The sequence below is a fragment of the Sciurus carolinensis genome, chromosome 5, assembly GCF_902686445.1.
Source record: "Sciurus carolinensis chromosome 5, mSciCar1.2, whole genome shotgun sequence".
In the NCBI taxonomy this organism is placed as follows: Eukaryota; Metazoa; Chordata; class Mammalia; order Rodentia; family Sciuridae; genus Sciurus; species Sciurus carolinensis.
In genome coordinates, this window is record NC_062217.1 from 124,742,572 (window position 1) to 124,765,975 (window position 23,404).

Here is a 23,404-nt window from a genome sequence, read left to right on the forward strand (position 1 = left end):
GGTGTTTTTTTGTTTTTTTTTTTTTTTAATTTTGAGATAGGGTCTCAAACGTTGCCCAAGACTTGGAATCTTGCCTGAGACTCCTGAGTATTTCCAAACAGAAATAATACTGTTTTATTAACCAGTTGTTTCTTCCAGCACTTCATATTATTTTCTCAATCCATACCCAACCATTCCTACTATTCCCAATAGTCAGGAATTTATTTCATGTCTGGAAAATTCCTTGAACATTCAAAGCTCCCAGAACTTTTTCCTTTTGAGTCTGTGCCTACCCCTATTCCTTTTTTTTTCTTTCTACAGACTGCATTTTGATTCATTGTACACAAATAGGGTGTAACTTTTCATTTCTATGGCTGTACACAATGTAGATTCACACCATTCATGTAAACATACATGTACATAGGATAATGATGTCTGTCTCTTTCATACTCCCGCCTCCTCCTGCCTCTCATTTCCCTTCCCTCTTCTTAATTGATGACTTCCATTTGCAGGCACACAAATGGATAGGAATGTAACAGCAATGGAAAGGGTCTGTAATGAAGTGAGGAGTTGTGTAAATAATCAAAAGCACAGATTTTCCTTACTTTTCTATACTTGGCCATGTTGACATAGACTTTAAGGTAGACTTCATATCTTGGTTATCTCTTCCTATTCTTTTCAATGCTAACCAATGGAATTTTCCTCACTGATAGGAGAGTTATATATCTACCTATGCTGTCCAACCTAGTAACCACACATGACTATTTGTTTAAATATGGCTAGTGCAACTGAAAGAACTGAATTTTTACCTTTAATTTAAATAACCACATGTGGATAGTAGCCTCCATGTTGAACAGCATAGCTAATGTAGATTACTAAGACTATCTTGAAAACTCAAAAGAGAATCAAATGAAAAATCTTTACAATTAATAAAAGAATTCAGAGAGGTATTCCAGGGGCTGAAGCATAGTTCAGTGGTAGTGTGTTTGCCTAGCATGTGTGAGGCCCTGAGTTCAATGCAAAAAAAAAAAAAAGTAATCTAATTGAAGATCAACAGGGAAAAATTAATAACTTTCCTATAAGTCAATAATAATCAATATAAATAATCAATATTTTAAATGTCATAAGGTAACATTACCATAACAACTTACCATAACAACTAAAAACTTAAAGTACAGAGAAATCAGAAATATGCATAAACCAATAGAAAGAGAACTATAAATTTTTTGAAAGACTTTGAAAAAAAAAACTAAAACAAAAGAGAATAAAGTCACAACATTATAAACATTAATTCTCCCATAAAGTAAGTTATATATTTGTTGTAAATAAATTCTGATTACAATTCTAACAATTTTTTTGTAAAAAATTTGAATGCAGTTTCTGAAAGATAAAACAAAAATTTATGACCTTAAAACACACAGCAATAATTAAAAATATTGAGACTAGGCATGATGGTGCACTCCTGTGATCCCAGCTACTCAACAGGCTGAGGCAAGGTCTTGGCTAGATTCCCAGCATTGTTAGTTAGTTGGTTAGTTAGTTAGTTAGGGAGGGAGGGGAAGGTGTGTTAGGGAAGGAAGGATGGAAAGAAGGAAGGTATAGCCAGGCATGGTGATGCACACCTGTAATCCTACCAGCTCAGGAGGCTGAGGTAAGAGGATAGCAAATTCAAAGTCAGACTCAGCAATTCAGCAAGGACCTAAGCAACTTAGCAAGACTCTGTCTCAAAATAAAAAATAGAAAGGGTGAGGATGTAACTAGTGGTGAAACACCCCTGGGTTGAATGCAGGAAAGGGTGCTTTTGCCTCTTAACTTCTATATAAAATTATTTTTTTCAATGTATTCTTGCTGGGCATAATGGCACATCCCTGTAATCCCAGCAACTCAGGAGGTTGAAGCAAAAGGATTACAAGTTCAAGACCAGATCGTCTCAAAGTAAAAAATATAAAAGGCTGGAGATACAGTTCAGTAGTAAAGTTCCCCCAAGTTTGATGCCCAGTACTGCAAAAATAAAGAATACATTCTTTCTCCCCATTTTGAAGATATTTTAAATATACAATTTGAATATTCATAAAAATTTTAAGGTCCTCCCATCTGCCCATAGCAGAGATTGAACCCAGGGATACTCTACCATTGAGCTAAGATCTCAGCTGCTTTTTTTTTTAATTTTTATTTTTGAATCCTGAGACCCTCTAACACTGAGCCCTTTATTGAGACAGGGTCTTGCTAAGTTGTTGAGGCTTGCCTCAAATTTTCAATCTTCCTGCCTCAGCTTCTTCAGCTACTGGGATTACAGATGTGTGCTAAAGTTCCCAGCATCCCCAGCCCATTTTATTTATTTTTTTAAAAATTTTTATTTGTTCTAATTAGTTATACATGACAGTAGATTGCATTTATGCATTTTGGTAAATCATACATTAAATGGAGTATAATTTCTCATTTTTCTGATTGTACATATTGTAGGATCACATCAGTCACGCAGTCATATATGTACATGAGGTAATAATATCTGTTTCACTCCACTACCCTTCCTACCCCCACACCCCTTCCCCTCCCTTCACTCCCTCTACCTAATATAAAGTAACTCTTCTTCCCTTGTGCCACCCCCTTATTGTGAATTATCATCTGCATATCAGAGAAAACATTCCGCCTTTGGTTTTGGTGGTTTGGCTTATTTTGCTTAGCATGACATTCTCCAACTCCATCCATTTACCAGCAAATGCCATAATTTCATTCTTCTTTAAAGCTGAGTAATATTCCATCATATATATACACATACCACATTTTCTGTTTCTCACTAAGTTGCCCAAGTTGGCCTCAAACTTGCGATAGTAATACCTCAGCCTCAGGAATAGTTTGGAATTACAGCATGCACTTTCAGTAATTTTAAGTATTTTTAAAAAGACATAAACAGGGAGGTCAAGAAAGAAAAATAAATAGGGGAAATGTTTAGCTTCGAATCAAAGAAATGGAAATTTAAAGTGAGATTGCTTTTATTTATTATGTAGGGAAAATTGGGGGTTGTTTGATATTTATTCACCTATTGTTAATGTGATAGGAAATTAATACTTTTACACACCCCTAAAGGAGTATTTTTTTTTTTTCAAAACAAAAAAGAACCTTACCAGAGGGTGTTATTAAAGCAGAAGAAAACTCCTACAGAGAGTGAAAATTAAAGAATGTTTTTAAACTGGGTATGGTCTTACAGGTCTGTAATCCCATCTACTTGGGAGACTGAGGTGGGAGGATCTCAAATCAAGGCCACCTGAGTAATTTAATAAGCCCTTGTCTTAAAATGAATTTTTTTCTTTTTTCTTTTTTTTTGCGGTGCTGGGGATCGAACCCAGGGCCTTGTGCTTGCAAGGTGAGCACTCTACTGACTGAGCTATCTCCCCAGCCCTTAAAATGAAATTTTTAAAAGCAGGGTTAAGGTGTAGGGGTGGCCTGGGAATAGAACTTAGTGGCAGAACACTTGCTTAGCATGCCCTGGGGGTTCAGTCCCCAATATGCTTTTAGATCCCACTGCTTACACATCATCAGTCACTTTTCATTTTCATCCTTCCTGGAGAAGTCCCATTCTCAACCCTCAAGGTTGTTCCTTTCATCTTGTTCTTTCTTTTACTCTAAGGCTTTCTTGGAAATGTCTCAAGGCTTGTAAAATAATTCACACAAAAAACATGAGCACCCAACCCACTTAGTTAAAAAGTGTTAAAAAAAAATATCTCATTCATACCCATATACACTTCAGCTAAAATCTATACAAATGAGGGGTCTATTGCAGAAAGTCAATACAATGTAAAGAAAAAAAAAGAAAAAAACCCACATCACTGACTCATCCTCCAATGTGCATGCATTTCTTTTTATTTTTTTTAACTTTATTTATTTATTTACTTAATGTGGTACTGAGGATCAAACCCAGTGCCTCACACATGCTAGGCAAGTGCTCTACCACTGAGTCACAACCCCAGTTCCACATGCATGCATTTCTTGAGAATATTATGTACTTCAACAAAGTTGTACCCCTCAAATTCATTATCCTCCTGCCTCAGCTTCCAAGTTGTTGGGATAACAGGCATGTACCACCATGCCCAGCAGAACTTTTTTGAATTTTGGAATACAGAGTGAAAAAAAAAAACAAAAAACTCCAAAAGCAAATATATAAATGAGGTAGGAAAGAAGATATAAGGATAGGAAGAATACAAACTAACAGCAAAGGTAAAAGAAAACATGACTTTAAATCTAGGAAGCTCCATGAACACCCTTACCTTTACTCCCTTTCCTCAGGCCTTAATTTGTAAAAGCCCTTGAATGTTAAGAGTATTGTGAATCCAGATGATTAAAGCCTACGTACACTGCTAGTTGGTACAACTTATTTTCTTTAGACTAAATATGGCCAAAGTAAAACATTAAGAGACTTATGATATAGGTATATTTTAAATATCACCTATTGCCTGGATGGCATCAATCTAGAGATCCTGAAAGAATCTGAGCACCATGACCTGCCCTATGCTCTATGATTAAAAGAACTGAGCTCAACAGGCTGATATCACATTCAATTATTTTTTTTTTTTCCTAGGGTCAAATCATTTTATTGAACGGATTAGAGGTAAGGGGTAAGAAGCACTGAAAAAGACAATGAAATCTGAAGTCCTCAGCAGGGCTGGATCTTGCAGTTCCCAAAAGTCCTCCACATATTTCTCATGTTCACTATCTAAAAAGTTTCCTTAAAAAGAAGAGCCGAAGGAGCAGGGTTTGTAGCTCAGTGGTAGAGTGCTTGCCCAGCATGGGTGATGCACTGGGTTCAATCTTCAGGACTATATAAGATAAATCAAGGGCTGGAGATATAGCTCAGTTGGTAGAGTGCTTTCCTAAGATGCATAAGGCCCTGGGTTCAATCCCCAGCACCACCAAAAAAAAAAAAAAAAAAAAAAGATAAATCTAATAAAGGTATTGTGTCCATCTAAAAATAAAAACAATTAAAAAAAAAAAAAAGAGCCCACGACCCCAAAAGTAAATCTCACTTTCGAGTGCCAGCATGCCTTGAGTGTGCATCCTGCTCTATTGCTTGCTTTCCTAAATAAATACCTTTATTTCATAAATAAAACTTTGGCTGTGCCTCTTCTGACACATCCTAAAATTTCTTACTATGATGTAAGTCAAGAACCTGCCAAGGCTGAGCTGAGGTCTCCCTTTTAGGGGACCTCCTCACACCCCTTTCCAGTGACATGAATTCAGATAAATATATACATTGTTCTCAAAACCAAAAACTGAAGTATAAAAATGTTTGGGACTTGAGGTGTGGTTCGGTGGTAGTGTGCCTGCCTAGCATATGAAAGCAAGGTCCTGGGTTCAATCCCGGCATCAAGAAAAAGTAATCTAAATAAAAATGTTTGATTAAATATCTTCAGATCTGTTGTAAGGACATTTGTTCTGGGGCTGGTGTTGTGGCTCAGTGGTAGAGCGCTCACCCAGCAAGGACCTGGCTTCAATCCTCAGCACCACATAAAAATAAAGATATTGTGTCCACCTACAACCAAAAAATATATTTTAAAAAAAGAACATTTGTTCTATATATGAAAATAGTATTTTTACTACTAAAATGATCACTTTCTGGAAATTACATACATATTTTAACAATTGCTTGTTACAACTATTTTCCCAAACATAGCTTCCTATACAATTATACCCAGCATGGATATGGTAATTTACTAAATTCTCTCTATAACAATACAAATAAGCATCATGCTGATATTCAAATTAGTTCCTCATAGGTAGTATAAATATCTGATATTAAAAAAAAAAACCTGTGAATAAAAAAAAGTAGGGCTGCAGATAATAGCTCAGTTGGTGAATGCCTGCCTTGCATGCACAGGCCCTGGGTTCAATTCCCAGCACCAGAAAAAAAAAAAAAAAAAGATAACCCCCATCCATAAATGTAGACCTTCCTGACCACCACACTGAATTCCAATCTCCTGATCAATTTCAACTACCACCTCTTCTCCCTACCTCTATACAGAGACTGCCCATCTGCAGAAGAAAGAAATCTTTCTTCATTTGTTTCCTTTTTATACTTTTATTATTATTATTATTATTTGTTGTCAGGGTCTCCCATGTTGCCCAGGCTGGTCTCCAATTCTTAGGTTCAAGTGATCCTCCTGCCTCAGCTCCCTTGTAGTTATGACTACAGGCAAGCACCACAGCAATGGCTATCTTAGCTTTCTCACGGGATGAGGTAATTGTTTTTTGTTTTGTTTGTTTGTTTGCAGTACTGGAGATTGAACCCAGGGGTGCTGCACCACTGAGCTACAACCCCAGTCCTTTATTATTTTTTAAGACAAGGTCTCACTGAATTTCCTATACCAGACTCCAATTTGCAATCCCTCCTGCTTCAACCTCCCAAATTCCTGTGTATACATGTGCCACTGCACATAGCTTTCTTAGTTTTTTGTTTTGGTTTGGTTTTGGGTACCAGGGGTTGAACTCAGGGACACTCAGTCACTGAGTCACATCCCCAGCCCTATTTTGTATTTTATTTAAAGACAGGGTCTCACTGAGTTGCTTAGGGCCTTGCTTGTGCTGAGGCTGGCTGTGAACTTGAGATCCTCCTGCCTCAGCCTCCCGAGTCACTGGGATTTCTTAATATGTTTTTGAGATCAGATAAATTTCCAACTCTAATTCCTAATCTGCCATTTACTTCTTTTTATTTTTTTTAATATTTTTTAGTTGTAGATGGACACAATATCTTTATTTACTTATTTATTATTATGTGGAGCTGAGGATCAAACCCAGTGCCTCACACTTGCGAAGCAAGCGCTCTACCACTTAGCTATAGCCCCAGCCCCTGCCATTTACTTCTTTGTGATCTCTGGCAACTTCCTTAACGATTTTTTTTTTTTTTTTTTTTTAGGAGGTGCAGTACTGGGGATTGAATCCAGAGACACTCTATCACTGAACTACATCCCCCAGCTCCTTTTTTAAATTTTTGAGACAGGGTCTTGTTAAATTGCCAAGGCCAGCCTCCAATTTACTATTCTTCTGCCTCAATCCCCAAATCACTGGAATTTTAGGCTTGTGTCACCACACCTGGCAACTGTTTAGCCTTGATTTTTGGTTTGATGGATCTCCCCATCCCAGTACTGGAGTGCTCTACCAGTGAGCTACATTCCCAGTCCTCTTTATTTTAGTTTGAGGCAGGGTCTCAATAAATTGCCCAGGCTGACCTCCAACTTGCCATCCTCCTGCTGCAGGCTCCAGAGCAGCAGAAGATTACAAGTACGTACTATCACACTGGGCTTAAACCTGCTTTCTTATCTTTAAAGCTAAGGTATTAGAGCCAGGCTCAGTGGTACACGCTTGTAATCCCAGAGGCTTGAGAGGCTCAAGCAGGAGGATAAAATATTTGAGGCCAGCCTGGGCAATTTAGGGAAGACCATGTCTTGAAATAAAAAAAATAAAAAGGGTTGGGGCTGTAGCTTAATGATAGAATGTCCCTGGAATCAATCCCTAGTACTAAAAAATAAATTAAAATAAAAACTAAGATATTAGTACCAGTCTCAGAGCACTGTGAAGATAAGACGAGGTAACATGCCTAGCACATTAATAATTAACTCAATATGCTGGCCATTATTATTGACTTAAGAATGTTGATATTTATTTTAAAAGAGTAATAAATACAATTAAATTATGAACTGACAAGTAAATTTTCTGCTTAAATTTCTATTCTTTTTTTTCTTCTGAGAAAGTTAGTGTTTTATTAATGCAGCAGTTTAGACTTCACTTAATAGTTTATAATTTTTAAAATGCTTCATTCCCTTTTAGACTTGTCAACTATTATGTCCAGAACCTTGCATTTATTATAATATTTGTTTCTCTGTCTCCCTTCATAGGGTCTGCCAGGTTCCAAGGTAGAGTTCAAGTTTTACTTGTATTTGAATCCTCAAGGCTTAATAATCAGACACAAAATCGGTTTCAATAAGTTTTTGTTGACTAGATAAATGAATTAATTGATCTTTCTCCTGCAATGCCTTACATAGTAATCTACATGGAACAGGATCTCAATAAAGTTTGTTGCTGGATTCATGTAGAAATTTTGGGAACCCAAACAAACACTGCTTCAGAAAAGCAGTTCGACCTTAAAGTTTAGCTACCAACAGGACAAATTAAAAGTTTTACTCTGATACATATCAAATAATGGGCTGAATAACTAACTACATCTAGGCTAGCTCAAGGATTTAAAAGCCATTATTCTAATTAATGAATCTGTGAATCTCAACATGGCAAAATCCAGTTACATAATCAAAAGAGGGGGTTATCCCTTTATACCTACAAAAGACAGAGACAAATGACTGAAAAACTTGTATCTGTAAATTAAATAATTTTTTTATGCCTAACTTGAAGCCATAGTTTTCCCTAGAAATAAGAAAGAAAAAGCCAAATGGTCCAAACCTGGCTCTTGACACTCAGCCCTTGAGACTCAGAGACTAAATATTTTTCCCTCTCAGTAATTTTCACTCCTGGGAGACTCTTTTTTATTTCCACAGATTGGACAGATATTGGAAACTTGTTCTGCCTCCTACAATAAAACCTCATCCAAGTCCCTGCAGTGGCAGTGCCTGTAATCCCAGATACTCTGGAGATTGAGACAGGAGGACTGCAAATTCCAGGCCAGTCTGGGCAACTGAGGGAGTGTCTGTCTCAAAATAAAATTTAATTTTAATTTAAAGGTCTGGTAGGGCTGGGGTTGTGGCTGGGTGGTAAAGGGCTTGCTTGGCATGTGTGAGGTACTGGGTTTGATACTCAGCACCATGTAAAAATAAATAAAATGAAGGTATTGTGTCCATCTACAACTGAAAAAAAAAAAAAGCAAATAACCTGATTAGGCATACTTTGGGAAGACAAGGTTTTATCCAAGTAACTAAAACTATCTCTAGATTTAGTGTTCAGCCTACTGCTGCAACAGTTTTAAGTTACATTTGTGGTAGGTTTAAGTCTTCTACTGTATCTTTCGCTATATCATCTAGACTGATATTACACTACATATATAATTTTTTAAGTACACTAGAATCTGGGAAGAAACATGACGTTAGCACACACCCCCTTCTTCCAATTCAATTCGAGGAAGCACACCTTAGTAGAGTTGTTTCTCTCTCTCTCTCTCTCTCTCTCTCTCTCTCTCTCCCGCCCCCACCCCACACTTTAAATTAGTCATTGTCCTACTCATAATCTCTTTACTGAAAGAACCTTCCCAACTAATACTAGTTCACTAGGACTCCTTTCACCTGTCGGAGTGGCCACTGGGTATTTCTTTGCAAAGAAGGAAGGGAGGCGGTGAGGATCTGGGACGCCACCACTCCCACCAAGACATTCAGGACCCAGGTCCCGGTGTACTATCACCGACCAGCCTTAGAAGAAGCCCCAGGTGCTATAAAGGTCTGATCCTCTCTCCACCCCGCACCCCCACCTCCCAAACAGTGAAAGCAAACTGGGCCCAACCTCTGTGCTCCCGTTCAACATACCCTCCTCCTCGTTGTACCCCATTTCTTCCCACTTCTTCCCCGATGTAGCCCGGTCTCTCTATCCAGTTCCGAGTCCCCTTACCCACCCACTACCCGCTCCCTCCACACACCCCTCTACGCTTCGGCCTGGGTCCCTCGAGCGTTACTACACCCGGTCCCTCCCCCTGGACTTCCCCCAGCTCCAGCCCTCCCCGCGTGCCCCGGCGCAGACCCGCGCCCTGTCCCTGAACCCACGGGACCTGAATCCTTCCCCACACGTCACACTAGGGTTCATTCCCCTGCGACCCGACCTTCCCTTACCTGTCCCAGGCGCTACCCCCAGCACCCCATTACCTTCGGCCCCGCCCCCCTGAGGTTGTCGAACTCACCGCTCCCGCCGCCGCCGCCGCAGCATCCTAAACCGCCGCGGCTGCTATAGCTACAGGGAGCCAAGGCAACCAGCTCTCGCGACACTTTCCTCAGATACGGCGAGAACAGTCGAGAAGAGACTCTCGCAAGAAAGTAAATTAATCGGGCTCGAGAGCGCTAAGTATATCTCGCGATAGTAGTGTTTTAAAATGGCGGCCGCAAGGCGTTCCATGGGTTGTCTGAGAAGGTTTGGAGGTGGGGCGCGGGCCAGGACGAAGCTTGAACTGACCAGAAGTCGGAAAACTATTGGAAGCGGGATGATCTGTTCGGGCGGGGTCAAGCTAGTATGGAGGACTTTGTACCTTAATAACTTTACGGATATAGCCTTCTTTTCCAAACTTCTCAAACTTAGCAGTATCTTTAACTGAAGCTCCATTTTCCAAGCATTTTCCTTGTACGTTGAAAAGTTGGAGATGAAGAGGGCAGGCCAGAAATTGACCTTCCGATCTCCTCATTCCCTTCCAGTAAAAGGTTTTCATCCGTTCTTTCCCATCCTGACCTGTAAAAGTATTTGGCCTCACAGAAATGTTTATCTTGATGCCCCGCCCCACCAACTCAGGAAACCAAAATAGGAAAAACTTTCAATAAAAACCAACATGTAAGAACAGGTGTTTGGCCTAGGATATGGTGTTTGATTTGTACTTTGCACTCGCCGTTCATGGACACATCTTTATTTAGTTGCTCTCCCAACAGTTGTCAGGACTTTCATTCACTGCTCTCAGTCTACTGTAAATATTGTGAGCAACGTACTGTGTCAAGGTGGGTTTTTTTTTTTTTTTTTTTTAAGCTGGAGGATTGAACCCAGGATACCCACCCCTTTTTACTAATTTAAAAAAAAATTTTTTGAGGGGGACTGAGTCTCCCTAAATTGCCCAGGTTGGCCTCAAACTTGTGCTCCTCCTGTCTCGCTGGAATTACAGGCAAGCGCAATCGCCAAGCTCAGAAGATGGATTTAAAGAAAGCTGGTCAACAAGGAAGAGTGAAATAGGCTGGTTTGTGGGGGTGAATAAGGGGATAGAAGTTTTAAAAAGGGGTTGTGGTTGGGGTTGGGGTTGCAACTCAGTGGTAGCGCACTTGCCTAGCACGTATGAGGCACTGGGTTCAAGCCTCAGCACCACATAAAAATAAAGGTATTGTGTCCATCTACAACTAAGAAAAAAAATTTTTTTTAAATCATAGCCTTGGGTAGCTGGAGTTGTGGCTCAGTGGTAGAGCACTTGCCTAGCATGTGTGAGACTCTGGATTAGACTCTTCAGCACCGCCTATAAATAAATGAATAAAATAAAGGTCCATCTACATCTAAAAAAATTTTTTTTTTAAATCATAGCCTTAAAAAAAATTTTTTTTAAAGGAGAATTCGTTTTTGCCTCTTAAATCCCTTGAATAACTCTCATGAGGTGCTTCACTCTAGACCAGTATAAACATATGCAGATATATATGTCCAGTAGAAATAAATGGCAAGCCACATTATACAATTTGATTTTCTGTTGCCACATTTTTTAGCAGATGAAGTTAATTTTAGTAATATATTTAATCCAACATATTCAAAATGATATTTCAATAGGTGATACTGAGATTTTTTTTTTTTTTTTTTTTTTTTTTTTTTTTTTAGTAGAAACAGCACATCTAAATTTGGACTGAGAACATTCCAAGAGCTCATAGTCCCATGCGGCTAATGACTATAGTATTAAAAAGCCACAGACGTAATCTCTAGAATAATGAATGAGTAATCCACCTTACTGACAGGGGTGGTATCATGGGTATGTGGTTTATGAAAGCCACCCTTGAGGTTGTTAACTCAAATGATTGCAGAGGCTGGGCAAGTAATAATAAAATATGGTCTTGTGTAAAACAGTAATAGTAAGTAATAGGACCAACTGGAGACCATGAGCTCAAATCTACCTAAAAGGGCTAATTTGCTGGTGTCGCTCTGTGTAAAGTGCTTGTCTAGCATGTATAGAGTTCAGGGTTTGATCCCCAGCACTGCAAAAAAATCATGTTATAATCTTTTAAAATTCACTGGGCGTAGTGACACATGCCTGTAATCCCAGAGGCTTAGGAGGCTGAGGCAGGAGGATCATGATTTCAAAGCCAGCCTGAGCAATTTAGCAAGGCCCTAAACAACTCAGCGAGACCGTTTTTCTAAATAAAATAGAAAAAAGGGCTGGGGATGTGGCTCATTGGTCAAGTGTCCCTGGGTTCAATCCCAGGTACTAAAATAAATAAATAAATAAATAAATAAATAAATAGAGTACCTCTCCTGAGGTTTTTGGTTTTGTTTGTGGTACTTGAGATTGAATCTAGGAGCACTCTACCACTGAGCTACATCCCAAGCCCTTTTTATTTAGAGACAGTGTCTCACTAAGTTGTTGAAGCTGGCCCTGAACATTTTTTTTTTTTTTATTTTAATTGTAGATGGACACAACACTTTTCTTTTACTCATTTATTTTTATGTGGTGCTAAGGATCAAATCCAGCGCCTCACACATGCCAGGCAAGCTCTCTACCACTGAGCAACAGCTGTAGCCCTGCCCCTGAACTTTTGATCCTCCTGCCTCAGTTTCCCAAATTGCTGAGATTACAGGCATGCACCACCACACTGAACAGAACAATGCAATTTAAAACTTGTTGATTATTTCTGAAAATTTCCATTTAAAAATTTTGGACCATAAAGGTACACTACATATGTCTTTATCTGGAAATACCAGTGTAATTAACATTGACAACCAATGAGAAATGGGATTTGGTAGCTAAATATTCTCGCTTCTCACACTCTCAGCGAGGCAATTCTGAGGTAGTGTTTCTCATGATTTTCTAGCACATAAGTATTACCTGGAGAGAATAAGACACAGATTCCTGTGCCCAAGAATTTGCATTTCTAATAAAGCTCCTAGGAGATATTGATCCTGAGAATCCATGGACCACTCTGAATAGCATTGTTCACTGAGATTTCCTGTAGGATTCAGCCCCCTTGCCCAAAGCACCCTTTATTGACTTTTCTCCTCACTCTTGAATGGCTTGTTTTTCTGGGACACAGTCCAAATGAACTATTCGTATCCATATCTTCATTTCAGAATCTGTTTGGGGACAAATCCAAAGTATGAAAACCCTCTCTTTAGGAAAATCAACCATAGAGTTTTGTATATGAGTTTAGAGGTATGAATCCCCCAAAATTCATTCTTTGGGTTGTAAATGAAGGTGACAAGAGTAAATGTCATGTGACCAAAGCTCACTAAAATTTAATCCATCTCCTGTGAATTCTGACAATTTAATAACAGCTCATGAAATTAGCTGAATTCAGCCAGTTCTCCTTAGAAGTTATTTTCCCAGGGCTGAAGATGTAGCTCTGTGGTAGAGCACTTGCCAGATTTGTGAAGCCCTGGGTTAATTTCCAGTACCAAAACAAAAACAAACAAACAAACAACAACAACAAAAAATTCCCAGACCTTATTGTCATCTTATTATCCTTCCTGGTCTGCATCATTCCATCATCCTTATTTCGTGAAACGTAAGACTAATCTGGGATTCTAAAGAGACCCCAGGTTTGAAATCAATAGAAAGAGCATCGTTACTCATTCCTGTTGAGCTCTCAGGGTTTCTTTCCAATCATAGTGCTTTCTGGGCACTACTGTGGTGCCCTTGTGACCCTTAGATCTTTTCTTACTATGTTGACACCAAGTCAGGCATTCAATAACTGCAGCTTGCAGCTGGAGCTTCAGCACTGCAATCAGTTAGTACAAGGTACTTATAACTGCATCTGGTTTATTTTACTCCCGTCTATATTCCACATGGTGCTCTATTCTGTTTCATCCCTTTGGGAATCTGTGACATATATATTCCTAAACCCGCAGGCTCTAGTTCTGTGATAAAGTAACTCTTGCATCTTCCTTAGCATCCCATTTTTCTTTCCTGATTTGCTTGTTTTGCAGCTTCTAATTGGCTACATTGAAAGCTAACACCGGTGTTACTAACATCTATTTCCTAATCACCGTGCTTTGCCCACATATGGACCAGCACATGTGTTTGTTCATGATTACTTGTCTCATGAACTATTGAGTAAGTATGTCTTTGTATAGACCTATGAATGTGGTTTTGCGGGTGTGGATGTGGGTGTGGGTATATAAGCAGCCAAAACTCAGGTCCAGTCTAAGTCTGAATAATGAATGTTTGGTATTTGGCTTTAATTAATCTTTGTGCATTGTCAGCCTCAACTTTCATCTACCCTCAAATATCAGAGGAAGAATAAATTTGTGGGACTGGGGTTGCGGCTCAGTGGTAGAGCATTTGCCTGGTAAGTGTGAGGCACTGGGTTCAATTCTCAGCACCACATATAAATAAATAAATAAAATAAAGGTCCATTGACAACTAAAAAAATATTTAAAAAAAAAAAAAAAAAGAGCTGGGGTTGTAGTTCAGTGGAGGAGCGCTTGCCTAGCATGTGTGAGGCACTGGGTTCAATCCTCAGCACCTCATATAAATTAATTAATTAAATAAAGGTGAAAAAAAAAGAATCAATTTGTTTCCTTGAAGTTTATTGACTGTTTCTGGTAGCAGAGCAAATTTCATAAAAGAACAGGTTTCATATGGAGGAAGTGAAAGGGGAGCTCTGAGTTGGTGAGGAAGGCTATTTGGAGTGGGGACTTGGAGTAAAGAATGGAAAGGCAGATCTCGCCCACCTTTTCCCCTCCATTCCCACAAGGATACCATATTAACAGTGGGGGTATCCTGGCCAGTATACCTTCTCCAAATTGGAACCACAGAGGGGAAACTTGATGCAAATTAGAAAACACTTCACAGCTCCTCTGTTTCTCCATCCAAGGGGATGCCAATATCCACATTGTAGTCAGCAGGCTCCCCAGAGCTCAGCCAGGGAATAGGGGTTCGGTTGAAAGAAGGCCTGTTGGAGAGGTTCTGGTTGTAAAGGACCAGGGGTTCACTTAGCAGGGGCCCCAGGTCGAACTTGGGCATCTGGAAGGTCATACGTTTGGAGGCCTTCTCATAACCACCGTAGGGCATTGCCGTCCTGTTAAGAATCAGAACGAAAGAAAGGAATCTTGTCAATTGGGATACCACCCAATTTGGAGGAAGGGGAAGTTTGTAAATTTTGTTTTTCTGAAATTGCTTCTTTACTCCTTATCCTTCTTTTCCCTTAGTACCCTATTTCCCCTTCTTGATTTCCTTGTTTTTCCAAAGTTCATAATGAGAAAAGGAGTCTAGTGGGTATGAGACTAGATAGTCTCATAGACAGTCATGACCCAGACTAGCATTTCAGAGAAAGTATCCCAACACTACAGACCCAAGGATCTGAGATCACCTTAAATTACAATGTAGAGACCTCACTCAACTATACCCTTACCCCACCCACCCCCAACCCAGGAGAACAGGGGGTGGCCTGACTTAGAGGAATTAACAACCAAATGCAAAATCACTTCTCCAGGCCTTTCCTAATCTACTTTCACGTAGATCTTCTAGGCACAGTATAGAGAAGCTCAATTTAAAAAATAAAGAAAGATACTTAGAACCTTACCACAGCAGGATATGAGAAAATAGAATCATACTGCTGGGAGAATAATGGAATAATAGAAGGGGACCTCAAGAGGCCTCCAACCACATATTATATATAATTTCCATTTTACATTAAAAACATCAAGGAGCTGGATACAGTGGCACACACCTGTAATTCCAGTGACTTAAAAGGTTGAGACAGGAGGATCATTAGTTCAAAGGTAGCCTCAGAATTTAGTGAGACCCTAAGCAACTTAGTGAGACCCTGTCTCAAAATAAAACATGACAAGGGCTGGGGATGTGGCTCAGTGGTTAAGCACCCCCTGTGTTCAGTCCCTAGTACCAAAAAAAAAAAAAAATTTTTTTTTAAAACAACAAGGCTCAGAAGTAGGTTGACTTTCCCATGCCCAAACAGCTAAGTAGCCTATGAACCAAAATTCTGATTTCCAGCAAATTTTTCCTTCATCACACTCATGATGAAGCTTGAATCTGAGCTAGAGTTAAAAGAGCAAGGACTTTTCATTAAGACCCCCTTATTCCTGTCATCCTATAGCCTGCTTCTGAAACATTTGAAATATAGTAACATCCCAACTAAGGGATACAGTGCCACCACTAGTATGCAACTGGTTCCTTCCCTACCATCTCACCTGTTGAAGGACTTGTATTTGGGGAGTTCAGCTTTGGCCCCGTAGGCCAACAGGTCAATGCCAAGTTCCACTTTTTGCTGGGGGTCAACCCCCATGGCTCGCTCCCATGGCGAAATATAGGTCTTAAACACAGTGATATGTTTTCCTTCTCCACCTGCTTGGTCTCCTGGTAGCCATGGGAGAGAGAAGTCAAATAATAACTATTAGTTAGTAGCCAATGAAAGTTAATCCCATGCCCTTACACTAGGGAAATTGCTGAGGCCAGATACCAAAAGTATATCCTGGCAATTGTATAAGTTTTGTAGTATAGTGACAGCCTGGGGTCAGATCTGTGACTGAATCAGAAAAGCCAGAAAGATGACTCAAAGACAAGGCTTCTGGGTAGAATAGATTTGTCTCTTTTCTGGATGTCTCCTGGGTCCATGATATTTCAGTTTACCTCTCCCTGCACCCATTCCCAGGATGGACCTTATTCCTGCAGACATCTCTGCTCTAAAGAACGTTATTTTTGGGTGTGAGTACTTGCCTGATCCTGTCTCACCAACCCCTGCTGTGCCAGCAGCTCCTCCTCTGCCAGCCTGGCCCCCAGGACCACTTGCACCCCCAACTCCAGACCCAGAGCCCTGATGATGGTGATGGTCAGACCCATATTGTCCAGCAGAGCCACTGCCTGTTGCCTGGCCTCCACCACTGCCCTTGCTGTAGGAGAATCCCTGGCCAGCTGTGCCCAGCTGTCCCCCCACTGTGGGAAGGAACTTCTGGAAGTGATCCTGAAAAGAAAGGATAAAGTAAGGGGAAGGTTAGCAATGGGGATGGAAAATATACAAAGACAAAGGTGTATATAGCAAAGGAGGAGGTGATCAGATATAATAGCCAAACTGAAGACTCTGACTCCTTTGAGATTCCAGATCCCGCCCACCTCTCACCATAAATGGTGATAGTGGATAGCCCGACTGAGAGGAATTAAACTTTCCTTAAGAGGTAGGATCCCCCAGTTGGCCCAGTTTCCCTAATTACGCCTGGGGGGTGGGCAATTCATTCTTTATTCCCCTTTCCCATCTTACCAGAGAAGAACAAGACTTCTGCTCAAATAATATTTGTGTTAACAGGGCTGCAAAGGGGAATCCAGTCTTAATGTAAAGAACTAGAGAAATCCCTGCCCCCTCATTCCTCATCTTTATATTCCTTTCTCTACTTTGTACCTATGAGAGCAGAACTTTTTTTTTTTTTTTTAATTAACCCAGGGATCTTTATCACTAAGTTACATCCCCAACCTTTTTTTTTTTTTTTAATATTTTATTTTGCAACAGGGTCTCACTAAGTTGCTTAGGGACTCAATAAATTGTTGAGCTGGCCTGGAACTTGCAATCCTCCTGCCTCAACCTCCCCAGTCACTAGGATTATAGATGTGTACCAACACACTCAGCTGGAGCAGAACTTTCCAACAGTAACACTGTACCAAATGAGGGGGGTAGGGTGGCCAAAAGAGCAACTCTGGATTCAGTCCCAAAACCTAAAAATAACCCCACCAACTCCTTGAAGAATCTCTCCTGGCCATCTTACCATGTATACCCCTATGCTCCACCCAGTGTAACTAGACCCAGCAGAGAGGAGGGGTTTTGGCCTCCTAAAGTTAGATATGACAGGCTCAGCACTTTTACTCTGTTCCTTCATGAGAGCCAATGGCCGACACTCTTGCCCTCACCCAATCCACATAGGCATCTATTTCCACTCTCTCTCAGCCACCTAGAGAAAGTGGAGGAGGAAGAAAGAAAATGGAGAATGTCCCCTTCTTCTCAGTCAGAATATCCTGGGCCTGGCCCCTCTCTATTCTCCACTTCTCTTTATTTGGAGAAGGAGCCCAACTAGAAAATGTAGGATTTTTTTTTTTTTTTTTTTTTTTTTGATACTATGGAATGAACCCAAGGAGACTTTACCACTGAGATATTAATTTTTTGTTTTGTGACAGGATCTTGCTAAGTTGCTTAGGGCCTTGCTAAATTGCTGAGGTTGACCTTGAACTTGCCATCCTCTTGCCTCAGCCTCCTGAGTCCTTGGGATTGTAGGTGTGCACTACCACACTCTGCCAAAAATGTGGGATATTGAAGAAAGATGATTTCAGTTGCCTTAGCCTGTGGTCCTTAGGGAAAAGTTTAACCCTAACCCTTTAAATAAAATATGACTGAAGAAGGAGATGGCTATAAAAACTCCTTTAAGCCAGGTACAGTTGTCCACACTTGTAATCCCAGCAGCTCAGGAGGCTGAGGCAGGAGGATCGCAAGTTCAAAGCCAGCCTCAGCAAAAGCAAGGCACTAAGCAACTCAGCAAAAGCCTATCTCTAAATAAAATACAAAATAGGGCTGGGGATGTGGCTCAGTGGTTCAGTGCCCCTGAGTTCAGTCCCCAGTATCCCCACCTCCCAAAAAAAATCATTTAACTATTTCTAAGGTTGCCATATTTAGCAAGTAGGATTATAGGAAACCCTTAAATTTGAAGTTCAGATACATAACAAATAGTTTTTTAGTATAAATATGTCCTAAATATTGCATGGAACATACTTATACTAAGAAATTATTCATGTGTTTCTGAAAGTCTACATTTTAATTTTGCTTTTATGTCCCAAATGTTGCAGGGGATATATTTATAGGAAAAGATATATTCATTATATAAACTCAAAGGTCAAATTTAACTGGGTATACCATTTAGGGTTTTTTGTTTGATTGAGTTTTGATTTTGTTTGTTTGTTTCTTTGGGAATTTTTTGTTTGTTTGGTGCTGGGAATGAACCCAAGGCTTATACATCTAAGCACACACTCTATCACTGAGTGATATCCTCAGTCCCAGTATCCTGTATTTTTAAATTTTTATTTATTCTTTTGTCCCAAATATTGCAACAGACATACTTTACTAAAAAAACATGCATTGTGTATCTTAACTTCAAAATACAGAACTGACTGGGCATTCTGTTACAATCCTATTTTAATACTTACCAATACTGGGAAGGAATTTTTAAACTGAGGGTGTGATATTCCCTACCCCTTTATTGACTCTAAGATGGAGACTGAGTTTCAGAGATGGGCTATAACTCACCTCAGAGTTACTGGGGACTTAATATATTTGGTTTTTTTGTTTGGTTGTTTTTTTTGTTGTTGTTGTTGTTTTGTTTTGTTTTTGCAGTGCTGGGGATTGAACCCAGGGTCTTAGTGTTTGTGAGGCAAGCACTCTACCAACTGAGCTACATCCCCAACCCATATCTGGGGCTTAATGAGCTTATACATTTTCAGGAAGAGGTGGTTGACAGCACTTTTGAAGTTCAGGTGCCTACTACGAGCAAGCACTCAGAAAAGACACTAAGTTTTCAGAAAGTGTTTACATTCCAAACTCACCATTGAGCTATCAGAGAAAACATCAGGATGGTTCTCATAGATAAATTTTTCCACTCGCATCTGTCGCAGTTTAAACATCTTTGAGCCTCGATTGGTGAGCAGCGACAGCTCCTCCAACATTACATCCCTTGGGACGCTGATCTTCTTGCCCAGATTCAGACCTGAGCTCTCCTGTCCACCTTTCAGGGAGGTAGGGAGAAAGAGACAAGGAAAAGAGGAAAGTACAGTTTCCTGGGCTCAGAATGCTGACCCTGTCCACAACTAAGGGTCCTAGTAAAAACCCTTTAGAGGCGCATATGTTGTCTGTGATATCTGATCAAGGACTATCTAGCGTATGAGAGATTTTTATTTCCTGAGTTTGAAGTTGGTGTACTCGGGTGCTGGGAGACAGTGGGAATACTAGAGTAAAGAGGTAAACAGAGTTAGAGGTAAACAGGGTTAAAGGCGCACAGGCTTGGAAGACAAAAGGTGTAAAAGAACATCATGGATGGAGCCCCTGGAGAAACTGTGGCATGAGGGCAAGTCAATAGGCTAATCCTGTGTTGGAGTTGGCCATCTCTAAACACAAAACTTTTGTCTTAACTCCTTTCCCTTTTCTTCTCCTTAGTGGACTCTGACTCCAAAGAGCCTCTAGTTATCAGAAGAGTTCTTAAAAATAAAAGAAGTGGGGGGAGGAAAAGAAGAGGAGGAACAGGAGGAAGAGGAAGAAGGGAAGAGAAAGGGAAAGAGAAGGAGAAGGAGGAAGAGGAAGAGAAGCTTTTCACATCCACGCACCTATGTCTATCCTTAGGAAATATACTTGTGCAGTTTTCATTTTATATGTCACACTAGTTCCCTAACTCTGGGGAAAGAAATAAGGAAATTAACCATATACTGGAATCTTAGTCTGTGCTAATCTCTATCACAGTTTCTTCCTCAAACACACTTCACTGACCATGGGTCTTATGGTCCTGGACCCGAGCTGGCTAATATAGCAGGATGTTGTCCCACATTACAAGGTGTAAAAGGGGAAAGGATGAGTAGTCAATATTGAATCCCACCTGTGTGTCTTCTCCTCTCATCCCCATACCCCCACCCTGGAACTCCTCTCATTTGTTCACCCCAAAGCATTTATAACTTTATGTTATTTCTTGGATTGGTGGGTTAGGGATGCTCTTAATAAGACGTTCCACATTAGGCAGCTGCAAACATGCCCTACCTCCAGTGAGTTCCATGATCAGCTTGCTGGATTTCCTCTTCTTATTGGGGGCTGGGGTTCCTGAGAGTGGCATTTTGGAGGTGGATTTGACCTGGATAGGGTAGGAATGGGGTTTAGAGGATGGACAGAAACTGAGAAGAGTGTTTATAATAGAGTAATACTTCTTTTTTAAACATTTTTTTGGATGTTGATGGACCTTTATTTTATTCATTTATTTATATGTGGTGCTAAGAATCAAACCCAGTGCCTCACACATGCTAGGCAAGTGCTCTACCACTGAGCCACAACCCAGTCCCACAATACTTCTTTTTTAAAAATATATTTTTTAGATGTTGATAGATCTTTATTTTATATATATATATATATATATATATATATATATATATATATACATATATATATGTTTTAGTTGTAGGTGAACACAACACCTTTATTTTATTTTTATGTGGTGCTGAGGATCAAATCCAGGGCCTCATACATGCTAGGTGGGTGCTCTACACTGAGTCACAACCCCAGCCCCTAGATCTTTATTTTATTCATTTATTTATATGGGGTACAGAGAATCGAACCCAGTGCCTCACACGTGCTAGGCAAGTGCTCTTCCACTGAGCCACAACCCCAGCCCCTAGAGCAATATTTCTTAACTTGAGAATGGGTTAAGGGGAAAATTTCCTCAGAGTTTCAAAGAAATATGTATTCCCCCAAAAGTTGAAAATCCACTGTATTAGGGATACTGTTTTCATGGGAAACAGAGCTATATCCCATCCTTACCTTCTACCAACCTCTTGTGGGCTATTTTACATAGAAATATTTTACAAGGAACATAGCTTGGGGTAAGGGATGTTTAAAAGAAAACAAGGACTCACATAGGATAGTGCACCCAGGTTTCATGGGTTTGGCATGATTTGAAGTTTTCATATGTATTGGGATATCAGACTGGGGCTTATTTCAGACTCTGGTCTCTCCTTAGTCTTCCTCCAAGTCCCAAGTGGGTAGAGAAATGTTGTGCCAGGGTTCAGGACATTCAGCCAAAAACATTCTCCATAGGAAGGAGAGGCTGTTGCTCCTCCATTGGGCCAGCTGGAACGTGGCCTGGGAGATCATGGCTGTGCTCCCTGCTGCTACAGTCACTCATGCCCCAGACCCCAGAACTCGAATGGGTGGGGGAACCAAGGAGCATTTGAACCCTGTCACAGGTCAGTTCAGCAATACCACAGCAGTAGAGAATTGAGGGAGGACAGGAACATAGTAATAGGATCTGACCATGGTTGAGGACAAGCTGGGAAAAGACAGAGACTGCGGCCCCTCCTTAACAGCAGTTGGCATGCAGACATGCTGTCTTCTGCTGAGTCTTGTCTCACAAACACATCTATAACTCTACTAACTTATTGAGGCCTCTGATTCCCTACCCATTCATCAGGTGCCTCCCCCCAATTTTCTGGGCTCTTCTCCTTCCAACTCTCTGGTTCCCCTGAACTGGATAGCTGGGAGCTGAGCACAATGTGGGGAGGGGGCTATTACCCAGGGGTCAAGAATCACAATTGCAGTTATCCCAGTGAGCTCCAGCACCTCAAGTCATAGAGCTGCACACTTACCTGCTGCTTAGTTGGTGGTCAGCTCTCCCTGGGGTTCAGCAGCTTTGGAGGACTGAGCTGCTGTGACTGGAGAACCCGAGCTGGGCAGGCGTGGGGGCAGCACTGGCAGTGGGGGAGGGAGGATGGTTATTAATAGAGATGATGAGTGCAAGCAGCTCAAATGGCACAGGGGGTACTGAGACCCTGGAACCAAGATCCCGCCCTCCTTGCCCAGAGGCTCAGGAAGGGTAGAAAGGCCTTTGGGATTCTCCCACTGAACTGACTGAGCTAGGGATCAATCTCCCTAGGGGTTCCCCTTCCCTTTGCACCTAGAGTCTGAAATCCAAAGAAGCATTCAGGGAGAAATTGAAGACAGAGAGAGAGGAAAAGGGCAGTTAAGTGATGGATAGGAATTCAGAGTAGAAGAAAGAGAACCTGGAAAAAGTGCCCGGCGGGTCACGCAGCGTCACTCCAGGCAAAGTTGGAAGGACCTGTGGGTATATTTGGAGGTAGGAAAGATTAAGACATTTTATTTGAGGGCAGGATGAAGCTTCATAATTGAACTTCTTTTTTAAAGTACCAGGTGGGTTGTTTTTTCCTCTGAGAGGGTTAACCAAATCTAAGCAAGATGATAGACCAAATTAACCAAACTCAGTTCAATAAGGGATGTGTAGGGAAGACTTGACCAATTATTTTGTCTGCTTCACTCCCTTTTCCCTCCTCTTAAACTCTGGCAGTTCTAAGAGCAGGTGGACACCTTGATCTGTGTTTTGGTACCTATTTGCTGCTGGGGTGCTCAGTTCAGCCTGCTGTGTAGGATAGATGTTGTCTCCCTGAGAAGGTCACGGAGGCTTCTGACCTGCCCAGGCCTTGCTATCCAAGTTTCCTACCTTGGATTTCTTTCAGGGGAGCACACACTACATAAGATCTGGACCATCCCATATGTACTATTCTAAAGGAGACTTTTGGCAGGGACACAAGCTTGAAAGCCCCCTTTGCAGAAAGATATCATTTGCACAGCCCCTTCCTAAGTAGCTGCAAAAACATCTTGGATCCTCTTCTACCTTCTGTTCAGGTTCTATAACCAGATGCTATACACTCCTACATCCTACAGCCACCACTACACCATTGCAGCTACCTCAGGAATTTTTTTTTTTTTTTTTTTTGTACCAGGGATTGAACCCAGGGGCACTC

At 40.7% G+C, this 23,404-nt stretch overlaps 2 protein-coding genes across 3 annotated transcripts in view; both read right to left on the minus strand.

Annotated features, from left to right (window-relative positions):
* Usp54 (ubiquitin specific peptidase 54) overlaps positions 1–10,040 on the minus strand; it is a 137,018-nt gene extending 126,978 nt beyond the window's left edge. For both annotated transcript variants that reach the window (XM_047552328.1, XM_047552327.1), the window contains exon 1: positions 9,863–10,040. The gene's annotated coding sequence lies outside the window, so the exon portion shown is untranslated. The remainder of the gene's footprint in view (positions 1–9,862) is intronic.
* A 4,372-nt stretch (positions 10,041–14,412) lies between these two features.
* Positions 14,413–22,346, minus strand: Myoz1 (myozenin 1). Its single transcript, XM_047553684.1, has 6 exons — positions 22,232–22,346; positions 20,637–20,727; positions 19,439–19,617; positions 16,580–16,823; positions 16,054–16,219; positions 14,413–14,924 (listed from the first exon to the last, which is right to left on the minus strand). Exons 2-6 carry the CDS (start codon positions 20,707–20,709, stop codon positions 14,693–14,695), a joined length of 894 nt encoding a protein of 297 aa, XP_047409640.1. The 5' UTR covers positions 20,710–20,727; positions 22,232–22,346; the 3' UTR covers positions 14,413–14,692.
* Between the last annotated feature and the right edge of the window lie 1,058 nt (positions 22,347–23,404).

What these genes read in the sequence shown, in the direction of transcription:
- Myoz1 (XM_047553684.1), bottom strand. Translation starts at nt 20,709, where the DNA reads ATGCCACTCTCAGGAACCCCAGCCCCCAATAAGAAGAGGAAATCCAGC. An exon ending in TTTTCTCTGATAGCTCAATG is followed by an intron (nt 16,824 to 19,438) that starts GTGAGTTTGGAA and finishes CTTTCTTTTCAG; the next exon opens with GATCACTTCCAGAAGTTCCT. An exon ending in AAATACAAGTCCTTCAACAG is followed by an intron (nt 14,925 to 16,053) that starts GTGAGATGGTAG and finishes GATTCTTAACAG; the next exon opens with GACGGCAATGCCCTACGGTG.